Below are 23,689 nucleotides of genomic sequence, written 5' to 3'. Positions count from 1 at the left end.
TCTATTTCCCGTGAAGTGATGGGACCAGATCCCATGATCTTAGTTTTCTGAATGTTGAGCTTTAAGCCAACTTTTTCACTCTCCTCTTTTACTTTCATCAAGAGGCTTTTTAGTTCCTCTTCACATTCTTCCATAAGGATGGTGTCATCTGTATATCTGAATCAATTGATATTTCTCCTGGCAATCTTGATGCCAGCTTGTGCTTCTTCCAGCCCTGCGTTCCTCATGATGTACTCTGCATATAATTTAAATAAGCAGGTGACAATATACAGCCTTGACATACTCCTTTTCTTATTTGGAACCAGTCTGTTGTTCCATGTCCAGTTCTAACTGTTGCTTCCTGATCTGCATACAGGTTTCTCAAGAGGCAGGTCAGGTGGTCTGTTATTCCCATCTCTTTCAGAATTTTCCACAGTTTATTGTGATCCACACAGTCAAAGCCTTTGGCACAGTCAATGAAGCAGAAATAGATGTTTTTCTGGAACTCTCTTGCTTTTTCCATGATCCAGTGGATGTTGGCAATTTGATCTCTGGTGCCTCTGCCTTTTCTAAAACCAGCTTGAACATCTGGAAGTTCACGGTTCACATATTGCTGAAGCCTGGCTTGGAGAATTTTGAGCATGACTACTAGTGTGTGAGATGAGTGCGATTGTGCGGTAGTTTGAGCATTCTTTGGCATTGCCTTCCTTTGGGATTGGAATGATGACTGACCTTTTCTAGTCCTGTGGCCACTGCTGAGTTTTCCAAATTTGCCGGCATATTGAGTGCAGCATTTTCAGAGAGTAATCTTTCAGGATTTGAAATAGCACAACTGGAATTCCATCACCTCCACTAGCTTTTTTCCTAGTGATGCTTTCTAAGGTCCATTTGACTTCACATTCCAAGATTTTTGTCTCTAGGTGAGCGATCACACCATCTTGGTTATTTGAGTCATTAAGATAATTTTTGTACAGTTCTTCTGTGTATTCTAGCCACCTCTTCTTAATATCTTCTGCTTCTGTTAGGTCCATACCATTTCTGTCCTTTATCGAGCCCATCTTTGCATGAAATGTTCCCTTGGAATCTCTAATTTTCTTTAAGTGATCTCTAGTCTTTCCTAGTTGTTGTTTTCCTCTATTTCTTTTCATTGATCATTGAGGAAGGCTTTCTTATCTCTCCTTGCTATTCTTTGGAACTCTGCATTCAGATGCTTATATCTTTCCTTTTCTCCTTTGCTTTTCGCTTCTCTTCTTTTCACAGCTATTTGTAAGGCCTCCTCAGACAGCCATTTTGCTTTTTTGCATTTCATTTCCATGGGGATGATCTTGGTCCTTGTCTCCGTTACAATGTCACGAACCTCTGTCCATAGATCTTCAGGCACTCTATAAGATCCAGTCCTTTAAATCTACTTCTCACTTCCACTGTATAATCATAAGGGATTTTATTTAGGTCATATCTGAATGGTTTAGTGGTTTTCCCTACTATCTTCAAGTCTGAATTTGGCAATAAGGAGTTCATGTACTGAGCCACAGTCAGCTCCCGGTCTTGTTTTTGTTAACTGTTTAGAGCTTCTCCATCGTTGGCTGCAAACAGTGTAATCAATCTGATTTCAGTGTTGACCATCTGGTGATGTCCATGTGTAGATTCTTCTCTTGTGTTGTTGGAAGAGGGTGTTTTCTATGACCAGTGTGTTCTTTTGCAAAACTCTATTAGCCTTTGCCCTGCTTCATTTCTTATTCCAGGGCCAAATTTGCCTGTTATTCCAGGTGTTTCTTGACTTCCTACTTTTGCATTCCAGTCCCCTATAATGAAAAGGATATCTTTTTTCAGTGTTAGTTCTAAAAGGTCTTGTAGTTCTTCATAGAACCGTTCAAGTTCAGCTTCTTCAGTTTTACTGGTTGGGGCATAGGCTTGGATTACTCTACTATTGAATGATTTACCTTGGAAACGACCAGAGATCATTCTGGTGTTTTTGAGATTGCAACCAAGTACTGCATTATGGATTCTTTTATTGACCATGATGGCTACTCCATTTCTTCTAAGGGATTCCTGCCCACAGTAGTAGTTATAATGGTCATCTGAGTTAAATTCACCCATTCCGGTCCATTTTAGTTCACTGATTCCTTGAATGTTGACATACACTGTTGCCATCTCCTCTTTGACCACTTCTAATTTGCTTTGATTCATGGACCTAACATTCCAGGTTCCTATGCAATATTGCTCTTTACCACATTGGACCTTGCTTCTATCTCCAGTCACATCCACAACTTGGTATTGTTTTTGCTTTGGTTCCATCCCTTCATTCTTCCTGGAGTTATTTTTCCACTGATATCCAATAGCGTATTGGACACCTACTGACCTGGGGAGTTCCTCTTTCAGTTTCCTATCATTTTGCTTTTTCATACTGTTCATGGGGTTCTCAAGGCAAGAATACCGAAGTGTTTGTCATTCCCTTCTCCAGCAGACCACATTCTGTCAGATCTCTCCACCATGACCCGCCCGTCTTGGGTGGCTCCACACAACATGGCTTAGTTTCATTGAGTTAGACACGGTTGTGGTCTGTGTGATCAGATTGACTAGTTTTCTGTGATTATGGTTTCAGTGTGTCTACCCTCTGATGCCCTCTTGCAACACCTACTGTCTTACTTGGGTTTTTCTTACTTGGTCATGTGGTATCTCTTCACGGCTGCTCCAGCAAAGCCCAGCTGCTGCTCCTTACCTTGGACGAGTGGTATCTCCTCACAGTTCTGGAGCCTAGAATTCCAAGATCAGGATACCAGCATGGTTGAGTGAGTGAGGGCCTCTTCCAGGACATGTCCCTAAATAGAAGCGATGAGCTAGTATTTCAGGCCTCTTTCACAAGAGCCCTAATCTCATGCATGTGGGCTCTGGCCTCATGTGGGTTCTGAAATCATGACCTAATTATTTTCAAATAGTCCCACCATCTAAAATCCTCACTTGGGGATTAGGTTTTCAACATATGAATGTTGGGAGAACACAAACATTAGACCATGGCACCCACTGAGGAGACTGACTTGTCTAAGGTAACCCAATGCCTCATCCATACTGAATGCTCTTGGTGCTTATAGGAAGCAAAGGACTAAGGAAATATAGATTTCTCCTGATACATACCCAGGGGATTGAATAATTTTGAAAAATACAGATTAAAAAACTGTCTTATATGGGAGAAAAATTGTCTATTCTGTAAAAAATAGCATGCATTTTGTATACTGTATTTCAATATATAAAACTCAGTTACCTATCCATACACCAAAGCAAATTACAGAAATACAAATAATCCCATTTACATTTGCAGCAGAAAAAATAAAATACTTAGAAATAAATTTAAGCAAGTTGTATAAAGATCTATGTATGGAAACATTCAAGACACTCATGAAAGAAATGTTTAAAAGACACAAAAGGAACATATTTCATATTTATTGACTGGAAGAATTAATATTGTTAATACATGCATACTACCCAAAGATATCTACATAATCACTGCAGTCTCTTTCAAAATTCCAAGGCATTTTTCACAAAACAGAAAAAAAAATTCTACAAGTTGTATAAAACTGTTGTTGTTGTTCAATGCCATGTCGTGTCTGACTCTTACTGACTCCATAGACTGCAGCAAGCCAGACTTTCCTGTCCCTTACCATCTAGAATTTGCCCAAATTCATGCCCATTGAATTGGTGATGCCATCCAACCATCTCATCCTCTGTCACCCTCTTTTTCTTTTGCGTTCAACCTTTCCCAGCATCAGGGTCTTTTCCAATGAGTGAGTTATTCACATTAGGTGGCCAAAGTATGGGAACTTCAGCTTTAGCATCAGTCCTTCCGAAGAGTATTTGGGATTTATTTCCATAACGTGACTGATTTAATCTCCTTGGTGCCCAAGGGACTCTCAAGAGTCTTCTACAGCACCATAATTCAAAAGCATCAGTTCTTCAGCACTCTGCCTTCTTTAATGTCTGTCCAGCTCTTACAGGTGTACATGACTACTGGAAAGAGCATAGCCTTGACTAAACAGAACTCTGTCAGCAAAGTGATGTTTTTGCTTTTAACACACTGTCTAGGTTTGTCATAACTTTCCTGCCAAGAAGCAAACGTCTTCTAATTTCATGGCTGCAGTCACCATCCACAGTGATTTTAGAGCCAAGAAGAGGAAATCTGTCACTGCTTCCACCTTTTCCCCTTCTATTTGCATGTAAGTGATGGACCAGATGCCATGTTCTTACCTATTTTGATATTGAGTTTTAAACTAGCTTTTTCACTCTCCTCTTTTACACTCACTGGAGGATCTTTAGTTCCTCTTCGCTTTCTGCCACTACAGTGTTATCATTCACATATCTGAAGTTGTTGATATTTCTCCCAGCAATCTTGATTCCAGCCTTTAGGACTCATCCAGTCCAGCATTTCACATGGCATGCTCTGCATATAAGTTAAATCAGCAGGGTGTCAATATTCAGCCTTGATGGACTCCTTCACCAATTTTCTACCATTTTATTGTTCCTTGCCTCTTCTAACTGTTGCTTTTTGCACTACCTACAGGTTTCTCAGAAGACGGGTAAGTTTTGTCTGGTATGCCCATCTCCTTAAGAATTTTCCACTTTGCTGTGATCCACACAGTTTGGTGAGGTCAATGAAGCAGATGTTTTTTCTGGAATTCCCTTGCTTTCTCTATGTTCCAGTAAATGTTGCCAATTTGATCTCTGGTTTCTCTGCCTTTTCTAAATGCAGCTTCAACATCTGGAATTTCTGGGTTCGCATAATGCTGAAGTCTAGCCTGGAAGATTTTGAGCATAACCTTACTAGCATTGGAGATGAGTACACCTGTTCAGTGGCTTGAGCATTGTTTAATACTGCCCTTCTTGGGAATTGGGATGAGTACTGACCTTTTCCAGTCCTCTGGTCACTGCAGGCTTTTCCAAATTTTCTAACATATTGAGTGAAGCACTTTAATGGCATCATCTTTCAGGATTTTAATAGCTTTGCTGGAATTCTATCACCTCCATTAGTTTTGTTGGCAGCAGTGCTTTTTAAGACCCAGGGATTTCACATTCCAGAATTTGTGGCTCTGAGTGAGAAACTACACCATTGTGATTATCTACTTAATTAAGACTTTTTTGTATAGTTCTTCTGTATATTTTTTCCATCTCTTCTTCACCTATTCTGCTGTATTAAATCACAAAACACCAAAGAGTCAAAGTGATCTTGAGAAAGAAGAACAAAGTTTGAGACTAGGGTTTCAGATTTCAAATTGTATTAGAAAGCTATAGTAATCAAAACAGAATGATTTGCTTCTGGCACGAAAACAGACACATAGATCAACAGAGCAGAACAGTGAAGCAAGAAAGAAACACACACCCATATATTATTGATTAGCTTATGAAAAAGGAGCCAAGAATATCAATGGGGAAAGGACGAGCTTTTCAAAAATTTCACTGGGAAATTTGGATCAGTTCAGTTCAGTTCAGTCGATCAGTCGTGTCCGACTCTCCGCAACCCCATGAATCACAGCACGCCAGGCCTCCCTGTCCATCACCAACTCCCGGAGTTCACTCAAACTCATGTCCACAGAGTCGGTGATGCCATCCAGCCATCTCATTCTCTGTCGTCCCCATCTCCTCCCCCCCCCAACCTTTCCCAGCATCAGAGTCTTTTCCAGTGAGTCAACTCGTCGCATGAGGTGGCCAAAGTACTGCAGTTTCAGCTTTAGCATCAGTCCTTCCAATGAACACCCAGGATTGATCTCCTTTAGAATGGACTGATTGGATCTCCTTGCAGTCCAAGGGACTCTCAAGAGTCTTCTCCAACACCACAGTTCAAAAGCATCAATTCTTCGGCGATCAGCTTTCTTCACAGTCCTACTCTCCCATCCATACATGACCACGGGAAAAACCATAGCCTTGACTAGACGGACCTTGGTTGGCAAAGTAATGTCTATGCTTTTTAATATACTATCAAGGTTGGTCATAACTTTCCTTCCAAGGAGTAAGCGTCTTTTAATTTCATGGCTGCAATCAGCATTTCCAGTGATTTTGGAGCCCAAAAAAATAAAGTCTGACACTGTCTCCACTGTTTCCCCATCTATTTCCCATGAAGTGATGGGACCACATGCCATGATCTTTGTTTTCTGAATGTTGAGCTTCAAGCCAACCTTTTCACTCTCCTCTTTCACTTTCATCAAGAGGCTTTTGAGTTCCTCTTCACTTTCTGCCATAAGGGTAGTGTCATCTGCCTATCTGAGGTTATTGATATTTCTCCCAGCAATCTTGATTCCAGCTTGTGCTTCTTCCAGCCCAGCGTTCCTCATGATGTACTCTGCATATAAGTTAAATAAGCAGGGTGACAATGCACAACCTTGATGTATTCCTTTTCCTATTTGGAACCAGTCTGTTGTTCCATGTACAGTTCTGACTGTTGTTTCCTGATCTGCATACAGGTTTCTCAAGAGGCAGGTCAGGTGGTCTGGTATTCCCATCTCTTTCAGAATGTTCCACAGTCTATTGTGATCCACACAGTCAAAGGCTTTGGCATAGTCAATGAAGCAGAAATAGATGTTTTTCTGGAACTCTCTTGCTTTCTCCATGATCCAGCAGATGTTGGCAATTTGATCTCTGGTGCCTCTGCCTTTTCAAAAACCTGCTTGAACATCTGGGAGTTCATGGTTCACATATTGCTGAAGCCCTGCTTGGAGAATTTTGAGCATGACTTTACTAGCGTGTGAGATGAGTGCAATTGTGTGGTAGTTTGAGCATTCTTGGTTTTCCTATTGTGTTGTTTTCCTGTATTTCTTTGCATTGATCACTGAGGAGGGCTTTCTTATCTCTCCTCGCTATTCTTTGGAACTCTGCATTCAGATGCTTATATCTTTCCTATTCTCCTTTGCTTTTTGCTTCTCTTCTTTTCACAGCTATTTGTAAGGCCTCCTCAGACAGCCATTTTGCTTTTCTGCATTTCTTTTCCATGGGGATGGTCTTGGTCCCTGTCTCCTGTACAATGTCATGAACCTCCATCCAGAGTTCATCAGGCACTCTATTTATAAGATCTAGTCCCTTAAATCTATTTCTCACTTCCACTGTATAATCATAAGGGATTTAAAGGTCCGGTGCTGTAAAGAGCAATATTGCATAGGAACCTGGAATGTTAGGTCCATGAATCAAGGCAAATTGGAAGTGGTCAAACAGGAGATGGCAAGAGTGAACATAGACATTCTAGGAATCAGTGAACTAAAATGGACTGGAATGGGTGAATTTAACTCAGATAGCCATTATATCTACTACTGTGGGCAGGAATCTCTTAGAAGAAATGGAGTAACCATCATGGTCAACAAAAGAGTCTGAAATGCAGTACTTGGATGCAATCTTAAAAATGACAGAATGATTTCTGTTCATTTCCAAGGCAAACCATTCAATATTACAGTAATGCAGGCCTATGCCCCAACCAGTAACGCTGAAGAAGCCGAAGTTGAACTGTTCTATGAAGACCTACAAGACCTTTTAGAACTAAAACTCAAAAAAGATGTCTTTTTCATTATTGGGAACTGGAATGAAAAAGTAGGAAGTCAAGAAACACCTGGAGTAACAGGCAAATTTGGCCTTGGAGCAGGGAATGAAGCAGGGCAAAGGCTAATTGAGTTTTGTCAAGAGAACGCCCTGGTCATAGCAAACACCCTCTTCCAACAACATAAGAGAAGACTGTACACATGGACATCACCAGATGGTCAACACCAAAATCAGATTGATTATATTCTTTGCAGCCAAAGATGGAGAAGCTGTATACAGTTAGCAAAAACAAGACCAGGAGCTGACTGTGGCTCAAATCATGAACTCCTTATAGCCAAATTCAGACTTAAATTGAAGAAAGTAGGGAAAACCACTAGACCATTCAGATATGACCTAAATCAAATCCCTTATGATTATACAGTGGAAATTTGGATAGTCCAATGAAAAAACGAAAATGTTCCCCTGTCTTTTACCATACACAAAAATCAACTAAAAATGGATTAAAAGTTTGAACATTAGACTTTAAATGATTAAACTCCTGGAAGAAGACATTGAGGTAATCTTTTGCCATCAGTCTTTGCAGTGATATTTTGGGTTACACACCAAAAGCAAAGGTAACAACTGCAAAAACAAACCAGTGGGGCCATATCAAACTCCAAACATAGGAACATCAGCAAAATCAAATGGCAACTTAAAGATTGACAGAAGATATTTCCAAATCATATATTTGATAAGGGCTTAATATCCAAAAATACATGAGACATACAACTCAAGGGCAAAAAGCCCCAAATAATCGAAAATTTTAATGGAGCATAATAAAATAATAGTTTCAATAAATCTGAAGATTAGTCTGTAGATGAGAGACACAGCAAGGTTTTCCTCTGATGCTAAGAAGGATTGGGGGTGGGAGGAGAAGGGGACGACAGAGAATGAGATGGCTGGATGGCATCACCGACTTGATGGACATGAGTTTGAGTGAACTCCGGGAGTTGGTGATGGACAGGGAGGCCTGGTGTGCTGTGATTCATGGGGTCGCAAAAAGTCGGACACGACTGAGCGACTGAACTGAACTGAACTGAACTGAATATTATATAGATAGAAAAACAGTTTTAAATGGGAACATTAATGGATTATAATTTGGGGGTAATTTTTTACTACTGCTGTAACTGTAGTCCTTTTGATTCTTTACTGACTCAGGCTAATAATTTATTATAAATATTAATACCAACACAGGGACACATACTGCTAAATTTATAGTGACTAGAGAAAGACAGAATATATTAAGCAAGAAGTGAAAGTATGGGAAGTCAGCAATGGTTGTAAAGTTAAGGTCAGTATTGCCTTGAGAGGAAGGAAGGTTCTCAAAGTTTCTTGAAACACCAAGAACGAGCCAGATGTGAGGAATTAGCTTAATCTGTAAACCAGAAACTCTACCAGAAGAAATTTAAGTTCATAAAAGCATTATGATGCTAAAACCCAAAATTTAGACAGAGAATAGGGTAGGGTAGGGCATATAGACATTCAAAAATCTCCATTGCTTAGTGCATCAGGCACTCAAGGACCACCCTCACTGAAGTCTTTCTCTATTGCCCAACCTACAGGTACCAGCATGGAGAAAGAGATAGCTCTACTCCACAGGCAGTTGAACCCTACTTTTATGGCCTCATGGCTTTCCTTAAGAAGCATTTCATGCAGCAGATTTCCTTCATCCCGCCCATCAGGCTGACTCCCCAATGTCAAGAGGAGTCCTCACCCTGGGATCATTCTGCAATCCCCATGGCTCCAGCTCCCAGCTCCCGTGGACACCAGTGGACTTGCAACCCTTTCCAAGGTATGAAAGGCTGCAGCATGGCTTGTCTCTGTGGTTCTCTCTCCATTCAGACTGTCACAGATTAGTTAGTTCACTCCCCAACCGCTTCAAATGACTCCCCCGTCCCAGTGGACGGCCATGGATGCGGGGGTCTCTCCCCTGCGCTTCAGCTCCCTCTCCCCCGGGTGCAGGCTGGTCCCACTTGCTCTGCCCCTTCTTTCCCCTTCCTCCTTGTCCCTTCTTTCCTTTGTCCTACTGAGCTCTGTATGGATCCCAATATTCCTTCTCAGTATTCAGGGAGTCCTGCCAGTGTTCACCTGGTCTTCTGTGAGAACTGCTGTGTCTTTAGACGTTCTTGATGCATCGGTGGAGAGAGGTGTACCCCACTTCCTCCTACCCGTCCATCATCTTGTCCACCCCCATTTGTACATGTATTAGAAAGAGTTTCCCTTTCTATTAAGTAACATTTCAATCCCCACACATGTTTAACTTTGATTTTTGAGGAGAACACAGGTGAGTTCCACTCTCCTCAGTTGAGTCAGTCATTCAGTCCTGTGGGACTCTTTGAGACCCCATGGACTGCAGCACGGCAGGCTTCCCTGTCCATCCCCGACTCCGAGAGCTTACTCAAACTCATGTCCATCGAGTCAGTGATGCTGCTCAATGACATCCACTCTCTCAGACAATTTCAAAAATACAACACAATCTTATTGGTTACAGTAACCATGCTGTGCATTAGATCCTCTGTTCATTTCAGTTGCTCATTCATGTCTGACACTTTGTGACCCCATGGACTGCAGCAACACAAGCTTCCTTATCCATAACCAACCTCCAGAACTTGTTCAATCACATAATTAGATCTCATGATTAGATCATGAACCTCAAAGTTAGATCTTCAGACCTTAGTAATGTTTTATACATGAATGTATATAACCTTTAAAAATCTCCCCTTATTTCCCCTACCCTCCAGTCTTTGGCAATCATTTTTCTACTCTGAGTTCCACCTTTTTTTTTCTGAAATTCCTTATAATTGAAATCATATTGTATTTGTCTTATTCAGACTTAGGTCACTTAGCATAATGCCCTCCAGTTTCATCCATGTTGCTACATATGGAAGGATTTCTTCCTTTTTCTAACAGCTAAATTATATTTACCTATATATGTCACATCACATTGTTTTAATCCATTCACCTGTTGAAAGATACTCAGGTTGTTCCTATACCAAGGCTGTAAATAATGCTGCAATGAACATGGGAATATAGATCTCTCTTTGAGAAAATGATTACCTTTGACTATATATCCAGAAGTGGGATAATGGATCACATAACAGTTCTCTTTTAAATTTCTTGAGGAACCTCCACAGTATATTTCTGTGGGAGTTGCACCGGTATACATCCCTACTAACAGTGCATAAGCACTCCGTTTTCTCCACGTCCTCAATAACATTTGTCATTTCTTACACTTTTGGTACTAGCCATTCAAACAGGTATGAGGTGATACCTCTTGTGCTTTTGATCTGCATTTCCTTTGATTATTAGTGATGCTGAACATCTTGTCATATCCCTCTTGATCATCTATATGTCTTATTTGTGGGAAAATGTCTCTTCTTTAAAGATGTAGCATACATTATGTTTACTATATTCCAATCTATGAAACTCAGTTGCTTACCTATATATCAACAACAAACTATCATAAAGTGGAATAAAGTAAACAATCCCATTTACTATTGCATCAAAAAATAAAATAAAACACTTAGAAATAAACTTAAGCAAGGTGTTGAAAAATTTTATACAAAACCTTAAAGACATTGATAAGAGAAATTTAAAAAGAGTTAAAGTTATGTAAAGTTAGGTGGTTGATTCAATATGTTTCATTGAATTTGTAGGATTCATATTTCTATAAACTTCCCTCTTAAAACTGTTTTGTTGCATCCTATAGGTTTTAGATCATCACGTTTTCATTGTTCTTTTTTTCTAGGAATGTTTTGATTTCCCTTATTTCTTAAGTAACCTGTTCATTATTTAGAAATGTGTTGTTTAATCTCCATGTGTTTGTGTTCTTTAAAGATTTTTTATCCCGTATAATGGATATCTAGTCTCATAGTGTTGTGGTCAGAGAAAATGCTTGGTATAATTTCAATTTCCTTAAATTTACTGAGGTTTGATTTGTGACCCAAGATGAGGAAAATGTTCCATGCACACTTGAGAAGAAAGTGTATTCTTCTGCATTTGGATGGAATGTCTGAGATACCAGTTAGGTCTGTTGGCTCTAATATTTCCTTTTAGGCTTATGTTTCCTTATTAATTTTCTTTTTTATTGATCTGTTCATTGGTATAGGTGCGGTGTTAGCATGCCCTGCTATTGTTGTGTTGCTGTCAATTTCCCCTTTTATGTCAGTTAGTGTTTACCTGATGTATTGAGTGCTCTATGTTGGGTAGATAAATATTTAAAATTATTATGTCTTTTCTTGGACTGATCCCTTGATCATTTGCTAGTGTTCTTCTGTATCTCTTATAATAGTTTTGATTTTAAGGTTTATTTTTTCTGATATGAAAATCGTCAATCCGGCATTCATTTTTTCCCCATTTGCATGGACTATCTTTTTCCATCCTCTCACTTTCAGTCTGTATGTGTCTCTAGGACTGAAGTGGGTCTCTTGTAGACAGTGTATATATGGTTCTTGTTTTTGTATACATTCAGCCAGTCTGTGTCTTTCGGTGAGAATGGGAGAAGATAACAGCAAACAAAACAACTAATAAAAGATTGCTTTCCAAAATACAAGCAGCTCAAACAATTCAGTCATCAAAAGCAAATGCAAGAGCTGCAAAAATAAACTAGTGAGCCCACATCAAACTCAAAACCTTCTGCATAGAAAAGAAGCCATCAATACAATGAAATGGCAACCTATGGAGTGAAAAAAAAAATTTTGCAAATCACACATTTGGTAAGGGCTTCATATGCAAGTATATATAAGAGGCTCATGCAACTCTGTTGGAAAAAAAATCAAACAACTAAAATTATTAAATGAGCAAAGGAAGAGTAAGTGTTTTGAAAAATCTGAAGAGTAGACTGTAGATTACAGACACCGTAAGGTTTTCCTTCCAAAGCAAACACACAAATAACATTTTAACAGAAAAAATAATCATATAGTTAGTCATCTACCAATAAATGATCAATTACATTAGGAATTAGGGTATTCTGCTATATTTACTGCCCCATATAGAACTGAATTTTATAAAGTCCAAAGTACCATGAAGGAATTAAGAATATATTTATGCATAACACATGTATACATGGACAGAAATATATGCACACAAATACATCTATGTTATATAAGCTATTATTCTCCTTGCCTGTCCCAATAAGCTCTTTAGTTGATGAGAGATATAGTCCCAAATTTCTCCAACTTATATGTCTCCTTTTTGAGAACCACTTCTTTTATTTTCATCACCTAATTTTAAATAACATTTTATTCTTAGATACCATGCCCCTTTAAACTAACTAAGCGCAGACAAAGTCTAGTAAATGTTGATATCTTATCCTTAATTAAATCACCATTTTATGGTAACTTGGAAAAAGAACCATGTTCAGATCTCATTCAGGAAGATAAAATCTCTATTTTATCTCTTCTCTTGTCCAAACTCAATTCTTGCTCACTTCAGTCTTAAATTCTGCTTATTACAAAGGACGGACAGGAAAAGTAATATTAAAATCACGCTTGCTAGAGTCTATGATTTTATGCTTCTGTTGGCCAAAGGTGGGGCCAGGAATAATTTCTGAAATATTACAATATATCGTGGAAGCATGAATGTCTAATTCTAATATCAAAGAGGAGATGTTTGGAGATGGTTCAAAAACTAAGCCCCATGGGTTGTCAGGATGTACTCCCGAACAGACAGATAAATTTTCTCCCTAAAATGTCAAAGTCAGGAAAGGGCAGGGCTTGTTCAAAGAGCCAATGATGTTGTCTAGGGTGCTGACCAGGTAATATTCTTGTATTACCATTTGGAGATTTATTTGCTTTTTTCTCGAAGAAACAAACGTAACGAGAAGATTAAAGATGCATAAAAGTAGAAGAGCTGTCAAGGTGCCTAGAAGAAAGGCTAGCCAGGAGAACCACGCCCCCACCCTGATAACTGTCAAAGACATTAACAGTGAGTTTTATAGACAGAGCAGAACAAGTGGATAAAACCAATGTTCTAGGGTCACTGCTGTTTTGCAGTCAAAGACAAAATATTTTTCTCTTTAAGCAGAGTCATTACAGCTCCTGATGTGGTCCTGGTTACACACATGCCGACAGAGAGCCCACAGGCATGTGTGATGACATCAGGAAGTGAACAGATGAGTGTATTGGAGCCCAGTCACCTCCATGTACTAATAATGGGACCTGGGGAAAATCACTTGCTCTCTCCAAGTCATCGCATCTTCATTAACACAACTTGATGATCATAGTGAAGATTAAGGCTATCTCACAGGGTTGCTGTGGAACACAAATTTTAAGATGTTTTAAAGCTTTTCAAAAAGTATCAAAGACATGCATGGGGTTACTAACGTGAGTTAACTGATCCAAGGTACAGCATCCTTTTTCTCTTAGTGTTCTCTCTGTACTCAATAGTAGCGATCAGTCAGTCATGTGTTCGCTCTTACCCCAGCGTGATGGTAAACCTTACAGTTCAACTGGACTTTTCATGTCATTTCAGTGTCTAAAATGCAAGCATTATTCAATATAGAGTGAAAAAATGGCAAACTCCTAGAGGGTCTTGCTGCCAGAGTCTGCGGAAGCCCAACATTAAACTCTCTTACAAAACCAATACAATAATGTAAAGTAATTAGCCTCCAATTAAAATAAATAAATTAAAAAATAAATATAAAAATAAAGAATGGCCTAAACACTCTGGCTCAGAATTAAGTCCCAAATGTTTGCAGATGGTAACGATAACCCTGTATGCGAGACAGCAAAAGAGACCCAGATGTATAGGACTGTCTTTTGGACTCTGGGAGAGGGCAAGGGTGGGATGATTTGGGAGAATGGCAGTGAAACATGTACATTATCATATGTGAAACGAATCATCAGTCCAGGTTCAATGCATGATACAGGATGCTCGGGGCTGGTGCACCGGGATGACCCAGAGGGATGGGATGGGGAGGGAGGTGGGAGTTCAGGATGGGGACACATGTACACCCGGGGCAGATTCATGTCAATGTACGGTGAAACCAATACAATATTGTAAAGTGATTAGCCTCCAATTAAAATAAATAAATTAAAAACAAACAAACAAACAAAACCATATCTTTGCAGAGCACAGAAGTACTTCTTGGAGCAATACAAAAATGCACGGAGTAACCTACCTCTCCAACTGTCTATCTGTGCAAACATCATCATCCATCTAAATTTACACAGAAGGCGCTTCTTCTTCCCCTCCCCAGCTACTACAGCACCAACTCCCGCTCAGAGCAACAGGGAAAGAGAAGGCTTCCCTCCACAGGATGGGTTTGATAATCTCAGGTGCTTAGATCATCTCAAAATGGCTCATGTTTTTATTTAAACAGGGTCCTGCCTGCTCCTGCTGCTGGTCATGTCAAATCTGCTCCTGTGTCAATGCTTCTTATGCCCGTCACTCTGTCCTGACGGGGATGACATCTGCCGGACATCCCTTAGGAATCTGTTTATGCGTGCCTCCAACCTGTCCAGTGACATGTATAACAATTCCATGGAAATGTTCAATGAGTTTGTAAGTACTGTGGTGGTGGTGGTTTAGTTGCTAAGTCGTGTCTGACTCTTGCGACCCCATGGACTGTAGCCCTCCAGGCTCCCAGAAGGAAACTTCGCCTAAGTGACTGGGCTATACTATCCTTTAAACAAGAAGGCTGCATCAGCCAAGCTTCAAATAACCCAGTCTCTAGGTCAAAGAAGCCGTCAGCTGATAAGATGTGGAAATCAAAGAAAGGATCAGTTTTGTGAAATCTCAAAGATTCGTAAGAAGTGCAATAACTTTTTCAACTTCCTTCATTAATTTTCTTTTTTATTTTACAAAATTAATGATTTTGTATTTGTAGCCTAGGAATGCCGTAAAAGAATACAATAGACTCAGTGGAATAATCAACAGAAATTTATTTCCTCACAGTTCTGGGGTTAGAAGTCCCAGATCAGGGTGCCAGCAAGGTCAGGTTCTGATAAGAATTCTTTCCTCCCAGGCTGGATTCGCCGTGCGTCCTCACACAGGGTGGGCGGTGGGGAAGAGAGACAGAGGAAAAGACGCAGAGACGCAGAGACATGGAAAAACTCTCTGGTGTTTCGCTTCATGAAACACTAAACCTATTAGATCAGTGTTCCACCCTAAGAGCTCATTTAACCTTAATGGGCTTCGCTGGTGGCTCAGATGGGAAAGAACCTGCCTGAAATGTGAGAGACCTGGGTTCTATCCCTGGGTCTGGAAGAGTCCCTGGAGAAGGGATCAGCAAGCCACTCCAGTATTCTTGCCTGAGAAATCCCATGGACAGAAGAGTCTGGTGGGCTACAGTCCATGGGGTCCCAAAATGTCGGAGCACTTTTCAAAACACAGTACTTTGGCAGTTAGGGCTCTAACACATGAGTTTGAAGAACACACATTCATTCCATAACACTGCCTGACATAAACACTTTTAGGTGGGACTGGGGAAAAGGAAGCATGTTGATTTTCTGGTCCTTCACTGTCTCTCTGGGCTTTCTTCTCCAGGCTCCGAGTAAATAGCCAATAAATGAGAACTGCTCTGCAGTGAACTGGGTGCATGGAACATGTTAAACAAAGCTGAATGCCGTTCACAAAAACGAATAATGGTAGTTTTTTTAATGCTACAAATTATTGTTTTAAGATTTGCAGTGAATAGGTTTAGAGCTACAGTAGAAGGGGAGTTTACAATTGGAAACAGTTATTCTCTTTCTGATGAAGGCATTTGAAAGTTGTATGTTAATTCTTTTAGGTCAATCAAGGAGTCCACGGTACAGCAGAAGCTAATAAAAGACGGAGCTAAAAGTTCCACTAAATTCATGCAGTTCTTTTTACTCACTTGTTTTTGTTTCATCCTACATGTTTGACTATCCATTTTTTCCAACTCTTCCAAGTAATCTCTTGAAATGTTCATAACTTTTGCTAAAGATTAGTTTTTCTCTGTCAAAGTGTGAGCTAGATGTTTCTACTCTTATTCTCAGTCCATTGCTTAGTATTTCCTGTAACTTTATGCCATGTTTTTCTTACGTACCATTTTGTCACCATAAACAACATTGTTTTCTGAACCTGGGATGAACACTAAACTTTTTGGTCTGCGGATTCAGAGATAAGTCAGAGTCATAACTGTATAACTCCTTGTATTGGAATATATTGGCTTATAACCCATGGTAAACAAGAGATTAAACAGTTAAATATAGGTGCTTGCATGCTTTCTAAGTCAGTTCAGTTGTATCCAACTCTGCAACCCTACTGACTGTAACCCAACAGGCTCCTCTGTCCTTAGGGTTCGCCAGGCAAGAACTGGAGTATAATGCTGTACCCTCTTACATGGGATGCTCCACACCTTGGGATCAAACCTGAGTCTTCTTATATCTCCTGCAATGGCAGGAATGTTCTTTACCACTACCGTCACATGGGAAGCACCAAATATTGCTACATATGTATTATATTTGGTTCAAATACTAAGAAATAGAAAAATATAATAATAAAACAGAGAAGGAAAAAGGTTAAACTTAGAAAAGTTAGATGTAAAATCATTTTTATAGAGACAATATAGAAAAAGTAAGAAAGGAATAACTTTCAAATTTTGTGATGCCCCTCAATAAAAAAAAATTATACATCTATCAACATGTTAATGTTCTGGTAAGGGGCTCGTCTACTGAATGCCCAACAAACCTAACTAGTTGTCTGATCACTTTCAGGATGAACAGTATGCCCAGGGAAAACCATACCGTGTCAATACCACCAACAACTGCCACACCTATTTCCTCCATATCCCTGAAGATAAAGAACACATCCAACGCATGCACGTGAGTCTTTTACCTGGGTTTTTTACCAGACCAAGTGAGACAGTATGTAGGTTACCAGGCTTCAGATTATGAGAGGTAATGGTAACTGTATTATGAGAGGTAACTGTACATGCAGAAAAAGGTGGGAGAACCGTAAGCAATTGAAGAGAAATTATATTATGCAGTTGATGAAGCATAAATGAAATCAAGGATGACTAAAGATACGTTGTAGCAAAATAAATAACAGATCTATAAATTGTCCATGCAGACAGCTTTAGTTAAACCAATGCATTAGACAAAGGATTGCAGCTATCATACTGTACGAAAACAGGAAACGAATGGGAATGTCCATGTGTAAAATAAAAGATTTCAAAATTCATGAATATGTAAGAAACGAACCCCAGTTTTGAGTACTCCCTGTTACTAGTGACTCCTACTTGGGAATCCTATACTCCACCACTCGAGCCAGCGTATCTGCCTTTCAAAGCTCTCCTGAATCTGCTTCTACTTCTCTGACACCTCCTTCATTCGTCATTCTCAATGACTCCTCTGTCACCTTTTATTATTAATTTGTAAGTCTCCCCCACAATGGCCTACAAAACATTGTTTTTCTTCTCATGGCCACAACAATTGTCTCTGTTCTGAGGAAAACACAGTTTACATGTCAAGCCTCAATCATTCATGGCAACTGCAAATATTCATCATTATAATTTCTCCTTTCTGATTTCCAGAATTATCCTTCGTCCTAACATTATTTAAAATATTTTCACGTGCATCACCCGTTAGAATACTATCTTCTCTCTCTACAACTTTCTTAATGATACCAGCATTCGTTTCCTCTGTTAAGCTCATTAATAATGAGGATGATCATATAAAGGAAAAAGGTCAAAAAGGAAGAAGAGCAGGGGTTTTTCAATAAGCTTAAATTTAAAGTTTATTGAGAGCTACTGCATGGCCATGCATTTTACTAAGCACTTTATATGCATTACTATATTTAATCCTATTCAGTTCTTTGTTCTTTACCACTAAAACAGTTCATGGCTGTAAAGAAATCAAGCATATTAACGAGAGATCTTCAGCCCCTGGGATGTCCATGCTCAATTCTGCTAGTAGTAGTGAACTAGGGGGAAAACACTCCATTGTGAATCCCACTGAGGCAGTTACTAAGGACAACACTGTGCCATTTTCTGCCCGGACACATGTCAACAAAACAGACTCTTCTGATATCAGCATGGGGGCTGGTGTTGGGATCAACTGAGGAAAGAAAGCCTGTTTAGGAATGTCATGTCCTCTTCATTGTCCCTTTGTTGTAATATCATAAAACAAATTACCGATCAAAAATCAACATGAATGACTCATCTGATTCATTAATACGAATGAATCACTGGGTGACAATGATGCGGGCACAGGTGGAATCCCTCGTTCCTGGGTCAGGAACTGCAGGCACATACTGACTTGCCATAAATACTTAGATTTTCTTCATGTAAATATACAAACATAAAAGAACTCACCGAGTGGGTGGTAGAATTTCAGAGGAAAAAAGAAAATTTTTCATGCTATAAATTAGAACTTAGAAGTATTAGTTAGTAAAATAACCTAGATTTTTAATAATTCAGCAAAGCGTGAACTAATAGCTTCAATTTAGTTCAGTTCAGTTCAGTCACTCAGTCGTGTCCGACTCTTTGCAACCCCACGAATCAAAGCACGCCAGGCCTCCCTGTCCATCACCAACTCCCGGAGTTCACTCAAACTCATGTCCATCGAGTCGGTGATGCCATCCAGCCATCTCATTCTCCGTCGTCCCCTTCTCCTCCTGCCCCTAGTCCCTCCTAGCATCAGAGTCTTTTCCAGTGAGTCAACTCTTCGCATGAGGTGGCCAAAGTATTGGAGTTTCAGCTTTAGCATCAGTCCTTCCAATGAACACCCAGGACTGATCTCCTTTAGAATGGACTGGTTGGATCTCCTTGCATTCCAAGGGACTAATAGCTACATTTTATAATTTTGAAACTTTTACTACTTTCAAAAATCTTTGCATAAACATAGGAATAAGCAAGAGTTTTTTAGGTCAGCTGCTCTGAGCAAAGATCACATGTTACCAAAATTACTGAATTCTGATTATTTTAATGAGATTGTTTCTTATGGTTGCTTAGAATAAAGGCCTTATTAGGTGGATACTCATGTTACTGTACTCCTGGCATAAACCACTATATCAACTAGTCACGGACCTGCGGAGTATGAAAGAAGTCTCACATACTATCCTATCAAGTGCCCGAGAAAATGTGAAAAGAGTAAAAGAACTTCAAGCACTCATAGAGAGGCCGTTCAGCCAGGTGAGCATCCTGCAGAGGGCTTTCTTGATTTGCTCATGAATGAAAGAGGTCACCTCTGTAATGGGTAAGGACTTTTGAAATATCTCATTTTGTAAGAAAAAGATTCATAAATTCTATATTCTAGACTGCTACTACATAAAGCAGAAACCTAATCATTCATAGTGATAGATTCTACTGTACAGGAATCAGAATTTCACTGAAATTTTTGACATGTGCAGCCTTCCCTGCATTGCACCAATTTGCTCTTCCTGGGCACAGGTGGTTGAAATATTTTCAAGAGTAAGAGAACTAGAGAACAGAATTTCCAAGATCAGCATTTTCTTCAAAATATCCCAGGCCGTCTGCTATTGAAGTTTCACTTGTCTTCTTTCTCTGTTCTCCTCAAATCAAAGGATGAGAGTGGGAAGGAAGTTAAAACTAAACTTGAGTTTTGTTTCTACTTTTTAGATTCCTAGCAGTTTTCTTATTGGCTGGCTCCAAATCCATATCTAGAGAGTTTTATATTCGTATGTCTTCCCCAAATATAAATTTGATAATTAGAAGCAAAAAAGATAAGCAAATACTAATAAAACACATAAGAAGCCATTCTCTTTTGGGTATTCAGGTCATTTCTACAGTCAGGAGGAAGATGTACAAGGCTGGCATTTACTGGTATGGAGGACCCCTAAAGTCGAGAGATGAAGATGTGCGTCATTCGGCATTTTATAACCTGTTCCTCTGCCTGCAAAGCGATTCACGTAAAATTGACACTTATACCAAGCTCCTGGCATGCCGACAGCTCTACGACAACTGCTAAATCCACATCCATGGCATCCAGGTCTGAGATGGTCATAATGATCTATCGCATAGCAGGCTTATTTGAAATTTCCAGCTTTTTAATGCATGCTCTGTGAAACAGGTATCCTCCTAAAACAATAAACACAGACTCTGTAGAGATGTCAAAATCTAAGAGGGCAATGTGTCAACATTTCTTTTTTTCATTCAATAGAAAATCAAAAGAAAATCTACCACTATAATTGAGAGAATGAAGCTCCTATTAAAATTAGTCACAAATAACAGAACCTGGCATTACAAAGAAGACCATTAAGAGATTACTTAATCACAGCCAGTTATTCCGTTCCATTCTGTCGCTCAGTCGTGTCCGACTCTTTGCGACCCCGTGGACTGTAGCCTACCAGGCTTCTCCGTCCATGGGATTCTCCAGGCAAGAATACTGGAGTGGGTTACCGTTTCCTTCTCCAGGGGATCTTCCCGACCCAGGGATCGAACCTGGGTCTCCCGCATTGGAGGCAGACGCTTTTAAGGATCACGTTATTAGAATCAAAGAATTAAACAATTGTTCATGGTTCTGGTCATGCTAACAAGAAGACTGAATTCTCAGGATTCTTTAGGAAAGCCAGCCACGAACAGTCAGCCAATATCACAGTGTTACACCAGACAATATAAGTGCTTTGCAACTTTGTATAAATAGCATGAGGTTTACTAAACTGTCTAAAGATTGTTAGGATGCTGTCTTAGTCCTTCTGGGTTGCTATAACAAAATATCATAGGCTTAAAAACAATGGAAATGGAGTTCCACAGCATGGTCATGCAGGGTCCTCTCTGATCACACACTTCTTACTGTATCCTCACACGTGGGGAGGGCTAGGGAGCTCTGTGTGTCTCTTACATACAAAAGCACTCAACTAATTGAGAAGGCTCCATCGTTGTAACTCCATCACCTCACAAAGGCCCCACCTCTGGATACCATAACCATGGGAATCAGGATTTTATCATACGAAATTTCTGGGCAGCGCAAAGTTTGAGACGGAAGAAGTTTACAAAGGTAAACGGGCTCCATCCTCCTCCAGTGGCTGTCTTCGCCCACACTCCACTGCATCCTCATTTCCTGCATCACCTTGCAACCATTCCATACATTCTGTCACTCTGGGTTTCACAAGTCCAGGTCAGTCAAGTGTCAGCTCCATCTCATATTCAGCCTATTCAATGTTTCCCTCTTCCCTGCTGAGGCCCAGGGAACCTACAGGAAACATAGATGTGTCCATTTCTGCAGGGTTCCTTCTCTCTGCCTCTCAGGATCTTCATTCCTTGGGCCGTGTTGGAACAGGGTTGATGGTGACGAGATGGGAAAGTTCTGACATCATTGATTTACATGGCTCTGTTGAAGACTTCTATTGGTCCAGACAGACTGATCTGAAATTCCCCCTGACTGACAAGTGTTTCTCTTATGGGGTATCCTTGTGAATTTCCAGGACATTCACAAGTTGGGCATCCCCAAATTCATAGTTTCTTTTTTAATCAGGGGAAATGTTCTGGTGCCCACAGCTCATCACCTGCCGTATTCACCACAGCCTCTCTGTTTCCCTCACTCTGCAAGCACCATCTGGAGAAAATTAAGTAGCCCACAGTCAGCTGCCTACTAGCTGACCCACAGGAAACCCATGTTCAAACCCACTCTGAACAACTGAATGGCAGAAATACTGGTGTGCATCTGTCCCCCACCTGAGGCCTCTGGACAATTGTCCAACTGGTCACATAGACACCGAGTAGATCAGAAATCTGGATTCAAAAACACATTTATCTGAGAAGTGAGACAGCATTCTCTCTTCCTTGTGGAGTAACTATCCTTGTCATTAATTATATGGCCTTACAAACATGCCCTGGTGGGTCCCTGAATTATAATATCCTCCAAATAGACCGAGTCTCTACTGAGACTGGAGGAATGTGACTGGATTAGGGTTGCTTAGCTGGTTCAACAGCCTCCAAACAACCTGGGATGAGGCCCAATCTCTTAACTGGCTCTCCTAAGAAGTCAGTGATGTTGCTGGGCTGGTTCTGCAGCATCTTTAGGGATTTAGCAGTAATTCCTAGTAAACAGAAAATGGGAAATCAAAACATAGAAGGGAAACGGGATGGATAAGAGAGAAGGAAGAGAAAGACAGAAGGAAGGAAAAGCAGCAAAGGGAAAGTGAGTCAAGGACTTGGGTAGTGAAGCATGAAATGCTGTTGGAACACTTTATTTTTAATACCCAAATATATATGCTTTTTTAATATCCCAAGATAAATATCTCATATTCCCTTTTATTTCCATTTTCTCTTCTCTCCTCTTTTTTCTAAAATTGTCCTCTATATTAGGAGTATCCTTTTCTTGTTACTAAAGGCCACAGTTCTAGAGATGAACAAAGCTTGGCAACTCTTCAGGGCAGAATCCAGCCAAATTATCTTCTTTTAGGCAAAAACAACTTTCACCCACATATAGGAAAACTGTCCAGCAACCAAACTCTTCCCTCATAGGCAGGGTTATTCTTGCCTGAGTCCTGCTCCTGCCTCTACCTGGGATGAACCAAAGCTTTCAGAACATAACAGAATACTCTGTCCCACAGCAATCTATCAATCCCTCCTTTAGTTCCTTCATGCACGTAAAGTGTCAGCTTTCTTGTATTTTCACTTTCTTCTTTCAAAAGGCAAAAGACCATGAAAAAGTCCTATAAGCACTTTCTAAGTCATTTATTGCCAAAAACATCTAATTCTATTGTGTTACTTGCTTAAGTATCTTTCCTTCAATGTCTAGATATTTCCAGCAGACAGGATGGTACTTATTATAGGGGAAATTTGGCTATAAGTGGGATAATGCAATTGGTGGAAACATACACCCACCAATTGACCACACACAGCTTCATTATTTGTCTCTTATAAAATTTATTTCAAGCATAAATTTAGGACTTTATATCAACAACAAGGCACTCTCTTTGCTTGACTATGACATATAAAGTGAATACTGTAGATTTTAGACAATATGGACCAGAGCCATAGATATTCTATAGAGTCAGTCAGGAATAGCCAAAGTGGGGATATTTGGACAAGATTTAACAATCACACCCTTGCCATCCAGAAAGTGTCGATTTTTCCCTCTTTTACAGATTTCCATGTAAGATTATATTTGAAGAAATGGCCCTGCTATATCAAGAATAGCAGCAGTGGTTACCAAATGGAAACAAACAAATGAAGAACCTTCGAAGTTCACTAACCTTATAGATAGTAAATCACATGTCATGGCTACAATGA

At 39.9% G+C, this 23,689-nt stretch overlaps 1 protein-coding gene across 1 annotated transcript; it reads left to right on the top strand.

Moving 5' to 3' along the window:
- The first annotated feature begins 9,264 nt into the window (after positions 1–9,264).
- On the top strand, positions 9,265–20,420 carry LOC129543476 (placental prolactin-related protein 4-like). Its single transcript, XM_055406586.2, has 5 exons — positions 9,265–9,319; positions 14,849–15,030; positions 17,208–17,315; positions 19,445–19,624; positions 20,229–20,420. The coding sequence occupies exons 1-5, from the start codon at positions 9,265–9,267 to the stop codon at positions 20,418–20,420; spliced, it is 717 nt and encodes a 238-aa protein (XP_055262561.2).
- The last annotated feature ends 3,269 nt before the right edge of the window (positions 20,421–23,689 follow it).

This window comes from Moschus berezovskii, chromosome 23 (genome assembly GCF_049115385.1).
Source record: "Moschus berezovskii isolate FMDL1 chromosome 23, NW_MosBer_1.0, whole genome shotgun sequence".
Lineage (NCBI taxonomy): Eukaryota > Metazoa > Chordata > Mammalia > Artiodactyla > Moschidae > Moschus > Moschus berezovskii.
Note: the sequence above shows the minus strand (reverse complement) of the source record. Positions and strands in the feature narration are given on the sequence as shown.